At 38.8% G+C, this 17,052-nt stretch overlaps 1 protein-coding gene across 9 annotated transcripts in view; it reads left to right on the plus strand.

Annotated features, from left to right (window-relative positions):
- Nucleotides 1-17,052, plus strand: part of DENND5A (DENN domain containing 5A) — a 49,555-nt gene that overhangs the window by 22,933 nt on the left and 9,570 nt on the right. For 2 of the 9 annotated variants that reach the window (XM_033152830.1, XM_033152814.1), the window contains 12 exons: nucleotides 43-261; nucleotides 1,206-1,440; nucleotides 1,779-1,929; nucleotides 2,430-2,523; nucleotides 4,346-4,453; nucleotides 4,943-5,074; nucleotides 5,603-5,755; nucleotides 6,342-6,446; nucleotides 12,130-12,214; nucleotides 13,773-13,857; nucleotides 14,538-14,666; nucleotides 16,164-16,285. In XM_033152830.1, the coding sequence (XP_033008721.1) occupies nucleotides 43-261; nucleotides 1,206-1,440; nucleotides 1,779-1,929; nucleotides 2,430-2,523; nucleotides 4,346-4,453; nucleotides 4,943-5,074; nucleotides 5,603-5,755; nucleotides 6,342-6,446; nucleotides 12,130-12,214; nucleotides 13,773-13,857; nucleotides 14,538-14,666; nucleotides 16,164-16,285 (1,618 nt within the window). Of the gene's footprint in view, nucleotides 1-42; nucleotides 262-1,205; nucleotides 1,441-1,778; nucleotides 1,930-2,429; nucleotides 2,524-4,345; nucleotides 4,454-4,942; nucleotides 5,075-5,602; nucleotides 5,756-6,341; nucleotides 6,447-12,129; nucleotides 12,215-13,772; nucleotides 13,858-14,537; nucleotides 14,667-16,163; nucleotides 16,286-17,052 lie in introns of those variants that run through there. The other 7 variants (XM_033152857.1, XM_033152848.1, XM_033152875.1 and 4 more) reach the window with 5 other exon arrangements.

A 17,052-nucleotide genomic window follows, 5' to 3' on the forward strand; every position in this document is an offset into this window, starting at 1 on the left:
TCAATGTGAATAATTATAGCTTAAAGTTCCTTTTCCTTATAGCTTCAAGTTCGAGAAGAGACTGGTAGCAGCAAGAAGGATCTCAAAGTGCAATGTGATGAAGAAGAGTTCAGAATTTACCAGTTGAATATTCAAGTGCGGGAAGTTTTTGCTAATCGTTTCACTCAGATGTTTGCAGATTATGAAGTATTTGTTATTCAGCCCAGTCAAGACAAAGAGTCATGGTTCACCAATAGAGAGCAGATGCAGAACTTTGATAAAGTGAGTATAAAGATGGACACCATGAAAGCAGAGGACAGGAGATCCATATGCATGATGGGAAGGATAGTAGGGCACATGAAGCATCATGGCACAGTCCCAATCATACAAACCATGGTTTGGAGGACTGGGAACTGAGGCACCAAAAGAGTGTTCATTTGTAAAGTAGCCCTTTATATCAGCCAGAATTAGCTCTAATTTTGTTAAGATCAATGTGGTAAATTGTGAGAAGGATACTGTATGATGACTTAATTCCTTGGAATGTTTAATGGGTTGTGTGAATCAGATTTTGTTAAAACAGTAGATCACAAACAAAATACTACTTTTGTAAACTGACTTATTAGTCACAGGTTATTCACTTCGCTATAAACTAATAGTCCCCTCCCCCACTACGTTTCCTTTGTGCATAGCTGTCTGCCTATGATGATTCTAGCTGGTAAGGGCCAAATCAGACAACCACTGAGCGACGGGGTGAGCTCCCATGGCTCTGTCCCAGCTCCTGCCAACCTAGCAGTTCAAAAGCACGCCAGTGCAAGTAGATAAATAGGTACAGCTGCGGCGGGATGGCAAATGGCATTTAAGTGCACTCTGGTTTCCATCACGGTGTTCTGTTGCATGAGAAGCAATTTAGTCATGCTGGTCACATGACCCGGAAAGCTGTCTGTGGACAAATGCTGGCTCCCTCGGCCTGAAAGAGAGATACGCGTCACAACCCTACAGTCGCCTTTGGCTGGACTTAACCGTCCAGGGGTCCTTTACCTTTTTACCTGTATATCTGTTTCAAAATAGAGTGTATATCAAAATATATAATAAAATACCAGTAAGTACATTTAAAATATAGTAAAAAAGAAGATAATTTGATTGTGTAGATAATGGAAAGTATTCTTCATATCCTTCAGAAATTATTTAACATGGGGAGACAAACACATTTTCTTTCAATTTACTAGGCATCATTCTTGTCTGACCAGCCAGAACCTTATTTGCCTTTCCTCTCAAGATTTTTGGAGACACAGATGTTTGCTTCCTTTATCGACAACAAGATTATGTGCCATGATGATGATGATAAAGACCCTATTTTGAGAGTGTTTGATTCTAGAGTGGATAAAATTAGACTGTTAAATGTTCGAACACCAACTTTGCGCACTTCCATGTATCAAAAGTGTACTACCATTGATGAGGCTGGTAAGCACTGAAATATTATCTTTAAAGGCACTATAGTTATGTCTACTAGTAAAACCAAGTTAATGCTCAGCTAGGAGCAGATAGAATGAAGATCTTCAGAAGAGATGGGTTCAAATGGAAATATGAATGTTTTGCTCTCAAGGGGGTTCTTTATACTCCTTTAGCACTCTGAACAGGATACATATTTCTGACAGTAGCTTTCTAACTTGTGTTTCATAGACTTGGGGTTCCTGTCTTTTCACTTGCCTCTTTTGTTCTCCTTTTTAATTGCGCATGATGACCTCTTGTCAGAATGATACGGTTTAAGATGTATATGTAATGGTTTTGTTTTTCTTCAGAGAAAGCTATTGAATTAAGGCTTGCAAAAATAGATCATACTGCAGTCCATCCCCACTTGCTAGATATGAAGATTGGACAAGGAAAATATGAACCTGGATTCTTCCCCAAACTTCAGTCCGATGTTCTTTCTACGGGGCCAGCAAGCAATAAGTGAGTAAGCTTACATTCAGAAGATCTTCTGCTTAACAAATTGCACAATTTGGGGCCATTCAGCTTTTGAATTGGGAGTTGGTTGTAATAACTATAAGATGTAGTCTGCTGGTGACAGTTGAGACTTGGATGTAATGGTGACAGTCATGAACATATGAACTTACAGATGATATGCTAACCATTCTAGAATTAAGTTTTGAAGCTACCGGTACATACTAGATCAGGGAACAAAAGTGAGAAGTGAGAAATTAAGCATCCATTTTTTTCTTGTAATTTCCACTTCCACAAATAAACTTTGACTACCATAGTCAGTTTTCAAATATTAATAACAAAAATATGTTGAGTGGGGTTCGACCTAGTATAGGTTTCTGCTTAAACTGTATGTTGTACTACTTTTGACCCTATCTCCCTATTGGCTGCAGTCCAGAATGGACATATATATTCCCTATTTCCGTTTGTGAGCTAGAATACATTTTTAAATGTCAATTATAATTTTCTAGATGGACCAAACGAAATGCACCTGCACAGTGGAGGCGGAAAGACAGGCAGAAGCAGCACACAGAGCACCTTCGTCTTGACAATGATCAGAGAGAGGTGAAAACTGTTGAGCACAATTTCCAATCTAATGTCTTTATTTTCTACAGAATAATAATGTAGGTTATCAGACTGTATGTATAAGATGCTTTTCCCAACCCCATGAAAAGGCATATCCCAGTTCTTCATCTGATATAAATGGTAACCTCTTCTAAAAATAAAGCTCTGTGCCAGGGGTTGTCTGTCTTTGGGGTCCTTTGGACACATTTGAAATAGGATAAAATATTGTAGACCCCTCTCTCTCTCTCTCTCTCTCTCTCTCTCTCTCTCTCTCTCTCTCACACACACACACACACACACTGCAAGCATGGCTACATATATTTGCTGTCCTTCCCACCAGCAGTTAGGCTTTCAAAAATGTGTTTGCTTTTTTTCAAGCTAGTTGGGAGGTGGTGTGAACTTCCTGGAGAATGCAGCTGCAGTCTTCAGGAAGGTCACTCTCCACAACAATGAGACTTAGGGGAGTTGATGGTCCCTTCCCCAGCTCTAATTCCCCAAAATTGCCCTCCTGCCATAGTTGACTTTGAAACACAGCCTCATATTGGTTGCAATAGAAGGCTTCTTGCAAGCATAATTTCATCAGAGAAGGGGTAGAGCAATGGAATCTTGTGGGTGCCAAGAAGGCCTCTCTGGCCCATGTGCACCCAGGGCATTACATTGGCAAGCCATGTTTTGTGCCAAATGCACAAGATAACCTAAGATAAGGTTACCAGACAGTCCCCGGATTTACAAATCAGTCCCCATACAAAATCCATTGAAGTTGAAAAGTGTCCCTGGATTCATTGAAAAAAAATCTGGTAACCTTTGCCTAAGACATCATAGACTTATACCCTTTAAGGTTCCCTAAACCTTCCATGAACTGCCAACTCCATTTCTGCAGGACTGTCTGGTGATGGTTGCATAACCTCAGCTTTCTCATCTCAGTCCATAGGATGGGTCTTTATCTTGCAAAATCTGTCTGGAAGAAGAAGTGTCTCACAAATTTACCTCTTTCCTTCCCACATTTCTATATTGGCATGTGTAAATTTACACTGCCACATCAATTTACACCGTCACCTGCCTTATGTGAGGGTTGGATTGCACACTCCTTACCCCTTCCTGATTAGTGACATTCCACTGAACTACCATGACACAGAGTAAAGGTGGGATGGACATCTTCTTGACTTCTATGAGGACCCATGTTGTTTGCATGTATGTTTTGGGGAAACAGCCTTACAGTGTGGTTATGCAGTGTGGTTATATTGTTTGTTTTTGTTGTGGTTTGTACCTTGTTTGCCTTCCCTCTCTCATGCCTTCCCTCTAGCCTTGATAATGACTTCTCCACTAGACTTTCTGAGGTTTGGTTGTCATCTTCCATTACCCAAAGAGTAATCTTCCACTTGCCTTATTGCTTGATTTGTATTACACCAAGGATGCAGAGGAATCCTGTAAACCTTTTGTATAGAGCCAAAAGTATCAATATGCTATTGATGTCAATGGGGATGGGCAGTTAAAAATCACTGAAGAACACTCTTCTGCTACCCCAAATATGTAAAAATGGAGTTCTAAGCTTCGGTCATTTTCTTTCTTTTTAAAAAAATCTTGTCTTATGTGTTGATGCATGCCTTTTATTCTTTTCTCTGTTAAAATCTGTTATTTATAAATTGCATTACATAATTATTCTTTCTAACTTCGGAAAGACATAAATTGTCTTAAGCAGCCTCTGTCCTGTTTTTGCATGTGTGCTCTCATTATTTCATGTCTGCTTCCCATGCTTTCATCTAACATCAGCTATATGATTTTTGGTTTGTTTTTTGTTTTGCTGTCTTTCCTGTTTTGCCAGCAGCTGGATTTTCCTTTGCCAGGCCTTCAGTTGCAATTTTGTTTAGACTTGGACCAGCATGATTGGCCTTTCAGGCACTCTTTTAAATCTGTTTCAGAACTATACCTGGTATGTTGTGTTTATGTAGGTACATTTGTGTGTGTGTGTGTGTGTGTGTGTGTGTGTATGTCTAGTTATATATAATATGAAAACATGGAGTTTGGTTATGGTACTGAACAAAAATACATAGTTAAGTATGTATTTCAGAGTCCAAAGAGAATTTCTCTTACAGTGGCTGAAAAGTTCAGTCCAAATGCATTTTATTTGGTATAAACCTGGGATCATGTTATTATTATGCTGTTACAAATATATTGGATAGTAATCAGTGCGATGGTTCTCTATTCATGCAATAAAGTGCTTCATTTTTCTTGAACAATAACAATAGCCAGTTATTGAACTCCAGTAAAATAAAATAAAATGCATTAATCCTTTGAGAACTTAATATGCCATTGTTTTTTGAGATATTTCTTTGGCAAAAGAGCAAAACATACACTTCCTTATTTAAGTGCTTTAAGCGTTTTAAAAGTTGTGCATTTGTATGTTCCTCTTTGTTTATAGAAGTATATCCAAGAAGCTCGGAATCTGGGGAGCACAATTCGGCAGCCCAAATTGTCTAACCTTTCACCATCAGTAATTGCCCAGACCAACTGGAAATTTGTTGAAGGTTTGCTGAAGGAATGTCGAAATAAGGTATTGTGCTGGTCTTTGTTGAGGCACCCTTTGCTAGTACTATGGAGCTAGTAGTAGCCTATGTCCTAATCTTATGGTGCCTTGATGATATTTTATATTGAGATGGAAGGCCCTCCATTTACTTCAATGGAGGGAGGAATTTCATGCATAGAAAGGGATGTGCCTCAAAATTGCTCCCTCTAGTGTAAAGTATGGGGAAGTCCCCTTGTACAGCACACACATGCTAATTTAAAGCAGATATTAGTTGCAAACCATAGACTTACATTCACTTGCTGTCAGCAACTTTTCCATTGTGCTGAACAAGTTTGCCATGTCTGATTTCTACAGAATAACAAAGCAGAAAAGTGAATGATGCTGGCAGTGTGTCACAACAGATAACCATTGCCAGTTAAAACAACACATTTTATAATTAAAATCATTGTATTTTACTCAGCTAGCACGTTGCTCACATGATGTGAAGGCTATCTAATATTCTGGTGTTTTCATCTGACAAATAGTAACTGTCTATTTCTCTTTCTGTCTCGAAAGACAAAGAGAATGCTAGTGGAAAAAATGGGTCGTGAAGCAGTCGAACTTGGTCATGGTGAGGTGAACATTACAGGTGTAGAAGAGAATACATTAATAGCTAGTCTCTGTGATCTCTTGGAAAGGATATGGAGCCATGGTCTGCAGGTGAAGCAGGTAAGAATTGAAATTACCACTCCATAATTTTTCAAATATTTACTTACCTTTTCAAAATGTGCCATCTTTTTGTATTGTTTTCAGATATTAAGAATGAGTTGTGCTGATACATGCTTGAATTTTTTTGAATGATATTGAAATCTTTTATATAAATTAAAATTTACATTTTAGGTAGAGCTGCTTAATTTAATACTAAGGGTTCAATCCAGCGGAGGATCTTGTGAATGGAGGAGGTAGAGATAATTTTGACAGATTCCTCTTTCAGTGCTCATAGTTTCCTCCTACACTTCTGAATGCTTCCCCAATACCCCAAGGAAAAATTTTGGGGGGTTGCTGGGGAAAAGGAGAAACTGCACTGATGGATTTCCTGTATGAAATTGCCATAAGTTCAAAGGAGAACAAAAAAATGAATTTTGGTTATCTAAGACCTTTATATCTTGTTTTTGTAGATTAGAACTTCCTGGGTTTTTTGCTGATCACTTAGGTAGAGCTACCTTTGCCCAAATCCACTTCTACACTATAACAGTTTTTGTGTGTGCAGGTATATGCTGTCTGACTCTTACCTCCCCTCTTATATACTACATAGGATAGAAGCTGTACTACTTTCATCCTAGAAGATAGAGCATCAGTATACTCTGCTACAACTCAGATTTGGGCCTTTCAGACCAGCAAGCGGCCAACCCTACATAAGGTTAATTCTTTGAATTGATTGAAGATGTTGGCAAACAGTGCTGAACGGTCTGTTGTGGTAGAGTATTTAGGAATCTGATGGAAGAAGTGCAGTATATCAAAGCACTTCTGAAATAAAGGTGTAAAAAAAGAATCACAATCCCTCCTTGTAAAACCAGTTTTGGTTTTCAACCACAGAAGCCTGTTTCTGTAAATTTATTGTTTGAGAAATCATCAGTAGAAGATTATACCCCCAGCTCCCTCCATACTACACCCAGCTTTTGCCTACCCCCTTGCTGCTGGATCGTCTTAGCCCTGCCTAGCTACCAACTTGCTCTTCCATTTGTGATTGTGGCCTCATATTTATCAACCCAGTTAATGTTGCGAGATGTATGATACTGCTTACCTGTCAGCTTTGAGAGTATTTTTCCTTCTTTGTTGTCATCTCTTGTACGCATGCCATTCTTCTCCCTTGACTTTGTCCATATCTCAGCATGCAGTTCAAGAAAATGAATTGTTACCTTTCATGTGAGCTTTTCATTCATAATTCCACACAATGTGATTTTCATTTACTTTGAGCTCACTTGGGCTTTTGTGCTCTTTACGTGATCTGTTCCAGCACTGGAGCCAGCATATATGTTGTTCATCATGTAAGTGTAATATTGAGAGATATGTTTACTATGATGTCTTTATTTATGCATTAAATCTCTTTTGTATTGTCTGCCTGCCTTATTGTTTACAGGGTCATCAGTACCATAAGTCCTAAACCAGAATTTAAAAGGGCCTTCTAATCCAGTCTCCTACTGCAAGGCAGGATCATTTACTCTCTAGCTTTTCACAAATCAGGCAGTGAAATCCAGGCCACAATGGGCCACAGGCAGGGGGTAGGTGTACTGCAGAAAGTGCATGCTGATTTTCTTGAGTCATATGAAGTTAAGCCAGGGGTAAAGGAAGAAGTGGCTTAGTCATGCTGGCCACATGACCTGAAAACTGTCTGCGGACAAACGCCGGCTCCCTCGGCCTATAGAGTGAGATGAGCACGCAACCCCAGAGTCATTCACAACTGGACTTAACGGTCAGGGGTCCCTTTACCTTTTAAAGGAAAATAAGTGGTCAAAAATCCAAACATCTTGAGGGGGAAAAATCTTTCTTGGCTCCAGTTTGATGGCTAAGAATGAGAAAAATCTATTCATTGCATATTCTTGTCCTGATACCTGTATGAGTGAGCCACCAAAGCAGAAATGCCAATACAGCTTACATTAATCTGACTAAACAAAATAAAAAAATTAAAAAAATCCTTCCAGTAGCACCTTAGAGACCAACTAATTTGTTCTTGGTATGAGCTTTCAGGTTGCATGCACACGAAAGCTCATACCAAGAATAAACTTAGTTGGTCTCTAAGGTGCTACTGGAAGGATTTTTTTATTTTTTATTTTGTTTTGACTATGGCAGACCAACACGGCTACCTACCTGTAATTAATCTGACTGTTAGTCTATTGAGCCTATTCAGTTTCTTTATTCCTATTTTAGACTTTTACCAGTTAAATGAGCATTGTTTTAATTAATAGAGAATAATTTCAATATCTACTATAAATCAAATGATGTTAGAAATAATGAACTTGAATAATTATTTACTTCAACATTCCTTAGTAGCCTATGCATTTTTCTGTGTGTCTTCAATAATGTTCACCTATAATAATTAAAAACTACATTCTGATTCCTGACCATACATTAGTGAATTTTTAGCTGTCAGTATTTATACTCATACACTTCTTGCTCTAAGTAACTTTCCTTAGTAATATGTTACCCTCCCTGATAAATGTTCTGTTGTAAAAGGCACTTCACATTTTACAAACACTCAAGAAATCCTTGGACTAAAAAGCTTGAAGTCAACAACAGTAATAATAATAAATTTTGTTATAAATCTCTGGTCATTTCTGCTGTGTTGCTATTAAATCAGGTGTGTTTATAAGGTGATTTGGTAGAGATAGGGTTGGCTTCCATGTTAGCCTTCCTTTAACTTCTCAGCAATTTCTTTATAGTGAGTCTGGGCTTTGACCCAAAAAAAAAAATTCAGTCACCATTTTTATTAATTCTGATATCATCAGTGTTACCCAGATCTTCCTTGGCTCATGGTATATCTCACCTAAACAAAATAAAGAAGGAAACGGTTAATGAGCACTGATTCCTTCCCTCCCAGCAGCCCTCCACCTTCTCTGGTTGCTGCTTCCTCAGCTCTCTGTTTTGGTCTTCGTAACCTTAAATAACAGCAACTCTATCCAACACTAGGAATGAAGTTCAATGGCAGCTGGGTGAGAATTACTTAGATTGAGAAAGGCATTTTTTAATTCTCCTGTTAAATGTACAATAATCAGTAATATGATATTAATTCCCATGTTTGCTTGAAATATAGCAATGTTTGTTATGGGAGATAATGAATTTTAATAATTATATATTTAATGTTACTTTTCTGTGTCTAAATATCAGTGCAAATCTTTTTGCATGCTAAATACTGTTTTGGTGTTAGTTATAAAATGGAATATGCAAATACTTTAATCCACTCTTCAATACTTAACACATGCACACTTATCTGGGAATAAGCCATACTGGAAACACTGGGGGTTACCGATGAATAAACATGCAGAGGACTCGGCTACAGTTGTATAACATTCATGATCTGTACTCATCCAGTATGGTTATAAGCAGCTATAAACTTGAATTAGTTTAGTTTTGTACAGTCTACCTTTTATCTAATATGTACAAGTATATAATTTTACTGGAATGTCTACCATCTGAAGGATCCTATTTGAATATTTGAGGTCATATGTATCAGCTACTATTCATTCATTTTCTCGATATTATCTGCTATAACAATCTTTAGCATTCATTAGTCAATTTACAGATGCTCTTTAGTGTCTCGCATTTTTTATAGATGCTCATTAGTGTCTCACATTTTTTATACTCCAAAATAATGCTATATCCTAAATTTATTTAGCTAATGTGTAGTAGTTTTATGTTCTGCTTTTTGACCAGCATTCTCAAAATAGCTCTTAAAATTTATTAAATACATTGGGATATTAAAAACCATATACCAGTACTTACTACAAGCCTAGCGGAGAGTCATCTGATACTGACTTTACCTGCCTCCATTTTCCCCTTTGTTCTTCCCATCCCATGTTAATGATAAAAGGTCTTGGAGTAGGAAGGGAGAGCTCAGTTGGAGCAGAAGGCAAACCTGGTTTTTGTCTTCACCTGATTCCCTCCTTCACCTTTAATGCTTCAAAGATACAGCCTACACAGGTTTTATTTCTGTACAATAAGTTGTTTAATGAATTGCATCATATTTTATGAATGCTTTGTTACCACTCACATCTGGTGAGAAGCACTGGCTTTCTGGCAGATCCTTGTGTGTGTATGATAGAACATGTTAATTTTGACATTTATGACAGTGTCAGATTTAACTAATGGATCCCACTGGTGGAAACTCATGTGATTTCAACTAGCACAACATGATTTCCCACCCTCTCCTCCCCCTGTGTCCCCCACTCCCCTATTGGCTTGAAGGTGTCAGGAGAACCCCTATAACAGTGCACAGGGGGGAGGAGAAGGGAGATTGTTCCATCAGGCAAGCAGAAACTGACAGAGTGATCTCCTTAGGGCGGAATTCCTCCTAAGGTAAACTGATTTTGGTTACATGGTGGTGATCTCCATGGAGGAAATCACTTATGTGTGGAGTTGCACTTATTCTTCTGCTTCTTTTCATTTATCAATAGCTTGCCCACATTTTATATTTGGTGGCCCTATCTATGTGAACTAGACCTTTAGGGTATTCTTCCACATGCCTTGCAAACTATGTTGCAGTCATAATAGGTTATAGCATGTTTCTCTTTGAAATAATGAGTTCTCTCTTACAGATATAATCACCCTGCTTGCTATTAACACAAACAGTCTGGAATGCTGGGGAAGGGTGACAGGGGCCAAATTGGGTCCTATTACAACAAATGAGTGAATGGGTTTCATTATGTCCTATTATGCTAGGTAGATATCAGCTTTCAAATAGTAATTGTGATGATCTGTAGATTGCTCTGGACAAACCCACATGCTGGTTGGTCTTTGTGCCACTCAGGAATTAAATTTGTAACAATCATGAGAGACTAGGCAATCCAGTTCTTGCTTAGGAGCCATATTTAGTAGCTGCTACCACTTTTTTTACATCCAGTTATGCAAGGATTTCTGAAAGGTTGTCTAGAATTCTGTTGTTCTGGGCGATAGAAAGAGCCAGGACACTGGTACCTAATGTGTTAAGATTGGAGGCAGCATCTGGCAGCCCAAGCCACGATCTGGAAGACAACTTCTCTACAAGAAAGACTTGGATGCCTTAAAGCAGGACAGAAGGCATGGGGAGCATGCATGGGTTGCTGTGCTTTGTTTACAAGGGAAAGTACCGGGTAGCTGGCTGATGAGGAACAGCTCCATGATTTGGTTCAAGGTCAAGAATCAAATGTTGGAAGCTGGTGACAACATAGATGAAGTGCAGACGTTTTCCTCTCTATATCTGAGGCCAGTGGGGATCGATTGAATCTGCAGCTAGCAAATGGTGCCCCAGTTTTATCGGGGTTTCATATAGAGAAGCTTAGATGTAGTAAGATTATGTGCATGTGTTACCTCTGTATTGTACTGTACAGTATTTTATTATATCCAAATTCAAGTGTCTTGGCAAGACTTTGAGATTTGACCAGAGCTTTCGACAACCCAGGAGCAAACAAATTCTGTTAAAACAAAACAGCCCGTTCAGGAAAACAGAAGATAAATTCAGGAATATAGAAAATAAACATAAAATGGGATTTTAATTAGAACTCTGTCCTAGAATAAATGTGGTGGCATTAGGCAGGCTTGCATACAGGTACCTGTGAACGTATATTGGGAATAAGTCCCATTAAATTCAGTGGGCCTTATTCCCAAGTGTGAGTAGGCATAGGGTTGTAGCCTTGGATTTATAAAGAATAACCAAAATATCCAGAGTAAATTAAGTCTGTCAAAAACAAGCATAGTAAAATCTGCCCATCAGCTCGGCAGAGACTGGCAGTAGAATTTAAGATTATGATCTGACAGGAATGGGGAACCTATAGCTCTCCAGCTGTTGCTGGACTACAACTTGAACAAATTTCTGACTATAGGCCATTCTGGCTGGGGCAGATAGGACAACTGGAGGACACCCACCTGTGTGTTATAAGAACACAACTCTAGTATTGCCACACATGTTGGTGATAGCTTATTAAATTTCTCTTTATCAAAGGAAGGTTACAGTAAAGTTGATAACCTTTTCAACAAAGGCTAGGTTAATCTGGATAGCATAACAGTTTTGCATGCATTTTATATTTGTATTGCCTTCTCAGACTTCTTGTGATATGAAATGACTGGGTAGGAGAGTGCACAATAGAGGCTCAGCTATGAGAATATGTAGTCGGAGTGGAAGTAGTTGATGCGTATAGCTTGCTTTAGGCTGATTGGCAGTTTAATGGAATCATTTAGTGAATATAGGAAAAGGATGGTGTGTAGATTTGTTTTAGAGATTTTGTCTTGGTACAGTAGTGTCTGATGATTACTTTTAATATGGAACATTTTTTAAATAAAACTAAATATATGAATAATGCTCAAAATTAGTAATTTATGCTGCATTTGACAATCTTTCTTTTAAATCTTAGGGGAAGTCTGCTTTGTGGTCACATTTGTTACATTACCAAGAAAATAGACAGCGAAAACCTACATCCGGGAGCTTCAGTACCTCAGGTATCGTTGGTTTGTATAAAGCTTATGAATAGTGTTCTCCATTTTGAGAAAGAAAAAGTCACAAAAGATTGCGCCAAACACAGATTTATTAAGTTATATTTATTTATTAACTTCAACAATGTATATATTATTTAACACCAAGTCTCTTAAGTGTTGTACAATAAGGATGCAAAAAAGATACAAGTGAGTTAAAATCAGTTAAACTTAACCATAAAATCAGAAAAATGCCTGCTGAAATAAAAAGGTATTCACTAAGTGCCAGAAGTTAACAGAGAACAGGTTTGTTCAATCGTGACTGGGAGGGAGCTGCACTGAGTTAGGCCCACAGCACACAGGCTGTATGTCTGACTCATGGGGATAATTAATAGTGACTCCTGAGGACATCCTTGATTGGGAGGAAGAACAAGGAATCAGGTGGACTTTAAGATATGTTGGCATATGAGCAGCCAGTGCAAGCCATGTGCTGGTGGAAGTCTATCCCCAGGAACAGTCTAGCTGCAGCATTTTGCTCCAGGTAAGCTTCTGGACCTGGCTCCTGGGTAACCACACATAGAGTGCACTGCAATAACTGAGTCTTGAGATTAGCAGTGCATGGATAACTGTGTCCAGGCTATCCATGTCCCAAGAATGTCCATAGCTTTAGCTGGTAAAAGGCATTCCTAGCCACTGAGACTGCCTGAGCTTACAGCAGCAAATATGTATCCAGGAGCACCCCAAACTATGAGCATGCTGTTTCAGAAGGAGTACACAAGCTGAGGGACGCGGGTGGTGCTGTGGTCTAAACCACAGAGCCTAGGGCTTGTCGATCAGAAGGTCGGTGGTTCGAATCCCTGCGACAGGGTGAGCTCCCGTTGCTCGGTCCCTGCTCCTGCCAACCTAGCAGTTTGAAAGCACATCAAAGTGCAAGTAGATAAATAGGTACCGCTCCAGTGGGAAGGTAAACGGCGTTTACGTGCACTGCTCTGGTTCGCCAGAAGCAGCTTTGTCATGACCTGGAAGCTGTACGCTGGATCCCTCGGCCAGTAAAGCGAGATGAGCGCCGCAACCCCAGAGTCATCCTCGACTGGACCTAACGGTCAGGGGTCCCTTTACCTTTACCTTTACACCAGGTGAAGCCAAGTCACTTGATCGCAATACATTTCATCCATCAGGGTGACTAAGTCTGATTCAGTCTCAAAACCTGCCGCAACCTTCCCTATAAAAAGAGTATTTGGAACTGGTTGGTAGTTCAAACCAATGAGTCCAAGGCTATATTTTTTAAGTATGACCATAGGTGGCAGTGATCACTCTCTCATGCAGTTACACATTAACTACCATCTGGATCCTGGATGGACAGGGGTCATATCTAGAAACATATCTTCTAGAGCTCCAGGGATTCTTCCTCCACAGTGGGAGTCAGCAACCTCCAGACTATCCGAAAGAGCCCTGTGGGCTGGCTGCTAGGTTCATGTGAAAGTTTGCAATAAGCCCAAATATTCATTTGCTGACTAAGTGCATTGCTAAAATGGAAAGCATTTACATTGATTTGTACTAATACAAAATGTTATCTTTAATTTAGGAATACTACTTGATTCAGAAAGAAGGAAGTCGGATGCCAGCCCAGCAATGTCTCCCTTAAGAGTATCTCTCATCCAAGACATGAGGTTGGTTGTTTTTTTTAAAAAAAACCATATTTACTTGCACTTGCAGTTATTTCTGCTACTTTAGTTGCTTGTTGATGTCATCTTAGGGCCAAACTAAACAGGGTAGCAGTATTTACTGTATGAATGGGTTTGCTCCATAAAGGAGTGCGTGGAGCATGCAGTCTTTCTTTTTCTTCGACATGCAGTGGAGCACATGAGTGTGGAGAACTAAACCCTGACCTCTCTCACTTTTCCTCACTGAATTTCATTGCTTCATTCGATTTTTCTTGCAGCTCAGTTCTGCTACCTAGGCTCATGAGATTGTTTGAAGCAATGGAATGCAATGATGTAAGAGATAGGCAGGAGCAGTGCCAAGTTTTCTTCACCCACTCGCTTAATTTGAATAAAATCTAAACACTCTGACTTTATAGGTGAATGGGGCAGACTTGTAAATAAAATACTAGACTATAATGTCTATTACAGTGGTAGCCAATGTATGCCTGCTAGATATGGTTGGGCTATAATTCCTATCAATCCTAGCTGGCATAGCTAATAATCAAGGATACTGGGAGTTGTAGTTCAGCAACATCTGGAAGGCTTTCTGTTGGTTGGCCTGGGGTACTGTGCAATGCATTCCTGTCAACTTCTTTTCTAACTCAGTAAAAAGTAGGACAGCACAATAACCTGCTTTTCCTTCTCAGGCATATCCAGAATATAAGTGAGATCAAAACTGATGTTGGTAAGGCTCGAGCTTGGGTTCGGCTCTCTATGGAAAAGAAATTACTTTCCCGTCACCTGAAACACCTTCTTTCTGATCATGAACTCACAAAGTAAGTTGAGTCCAGCTTGTGGTTAACGTAGTTATTTTTAAATAGACTTGCCATAGCCTTTAGCAAAGAAAATAGATAAAACTATATGATTTTATCAGGTACTGATAAAGCTTCTTGAGAAACAGAATAATCTTGAAAAAGGATAGGCTTGGAACAAAGAGGGCATACTTAAGTTTGCATTCAGAAATTTTGGGTTCATTCCTCTTTTACAACCTATTTTGTATAGTGATGGTCAGAAAGTCCAAAATAAACTAGATGAAGACATCTCCAAAACAGTATTTCTTTCAGCTATCTTAAACTGGAAGACTGTTGGTTTCAACTTTGAAAAATATAACTCTTATGAAAAATGACTATAATGGGATAATCCTGATGTGAGCTACTGTGAGCACCTTGGAGGCAGGGCAGGATATAAGCACATTATAGCAGAGGAATTTCCTTAGCATCTGTTCTGGTACTATAGGAATGAATTTACTGTTCTTTACATTTTTCTCACTTCCTAATTACATCAGCACATTGTTCAAGGCAATGAATGGGGGCAAATATAACTAGAAAATTAAGGTAATGAGCAATGCTTGTGCATGGTAGTTTGCATTCCATAAAAACTCTGATGACCAAATAAGATTGCATTCCTATATTCATTTACCTGGGAATAATTCCCACTGAACTTAATAGGGCTTATTCCTGAGTACACACAAAGGATTGTGCTGTAAATTGTGTACAATTATTATATATATTTGGATACTCTGATTTTCTTCGTAAACTCAACTTTTCCAATAACATTAAATCTTTTGAGGAGGACTGTGGTGAAGGAAAAGGGAATGGAAAGAGCAGGAAATTGTGAATAAGAATGGGTGAGCAAATGGGGAAAGGATGGAAGAAGGTGTAGCCGAAGGAGAGAAGAGTCATCTGTATAAGGCACTATATTTCCTGTGGCCTTTTCTTTTGCTTCCCCTGGTTTTTGAGCCTTCATCAGCTATGCTTCCAAACTATTCAAACCACAGGGGGCTAAAATCATGATAATTTTAAAAAGAAAATTTGAATTATTTTTTGTACAACAAAGGTGTGGGAAATAGTACAGTGGTACCTTGGTCTATGAACAGCCCTGTTAATGAACGCTTCGGACAACAAACTCCGCAAAACTGGAAGTAGGTGTTCCAGTTAGCGAACTTTGCCCCGGAAGACGAATGGAAGCTGAACACCGGCAGCAGGAGGCCTCATTAGGGAAAGCGCACACCTCGGTTTAAGAACGCTTCGGTCTAAGAACGGACCTACAAAACGGATTAAGTTCGTAAACCGAGGTACCACTGTATTCCTAATTGAAACATTGGCAGTTAAGTGGGTGCAAGCCTACATGAAACATCTATGGAGTAAGGTAGTTAGAAGTCAAAACTTTAGTGGTTACATGATACACATATTGATTGGTTCATTGTAAATGCCAGCAACCCTCTGTCTGGGAAGTCTTATTATAGTAATATATAATTTTGTTTTCTTTGTCAGAAAACTCTACAAGCGCTATGCATTCCTCCGCTGTGATGATGAAAAAGAGCAATTTCTGTATCATCTCCTGTCATTCAACGCTGTTGATTACTTTTGTTTTACCAATGTTTTTACAACTATCTGTAAGTATAGCTTTTAATTGTTGGGTTATTTTTTTCATAGGGGTTTAAAGCATGTTTGACACTTTTGTATAGCCTCATTTATTTTATAACAGCGTACAGATATCTCATGCTGGGAGTCTACCAATACCCCTCTCATGAGATGATATAATTTGTTAACTCTGCAGAGTGTAAAATCCATGGTTGGTTGTTTTTTTAGTGTGTGAACTTATTACGATTTTGTCCGCAGGAAATATATTTCAAACAAATTTCTGTTTTATAACACTGTGAGCATGATTATGTGTGGTAAATTAGCAGTGAGACCTCATCGATACATTCTAGTATTTTTGATTAGCATATTGCAATGCATTTGAAATCTTACCTACCTCCAACACTGCCAATTTTGTATGCTTCCTTATAAGTTCTCTGCATTATCCTTCTCCTACCTGCCTTTTTATGTTCATCTTCATACTCAGCATTGTCTGCCTGCAACAGATTTTTGACCTGTTCTTTTTCTTAGGTTTCCTATGCTCTCTTCTGAGCTCCCCTTGTGAGAGATCCGTCATTAGTTCTCAGTTCTCTTTTGAAAGACATGCTGCTTTTGGAGCCATAGTTGGACCTGTTTTAACATCACTAGACTCCATTAGTACGCTTCCATCTGGCTCTCCAATATAAGCTTTCAGTGCTTTTTCTTTCACTCCCAGCGGATGGTATTTCTGCCTAAGAATATAGTATAATGGGTATTTGTTATTCTGCTTCAATTGTATTTGCATTTGTTCTTGGGAAACTTA

The sequence above is a fragment of the Lacerta agilis genome, chromosome 1 (assembly GCF_009819535.1).
Source record: "Lacerta agilis isolate rLacAgi1 chromosome 1, rLacAgi1.pri, whole genome shotgun sequence".
Taxonomy (NCBI): domain Eukaryota; kingdom Metazoa; phylum Chordata; class Lepidosauria; order Squamata; family Lacertidae; genus Lacerta; species Lacerta agilis.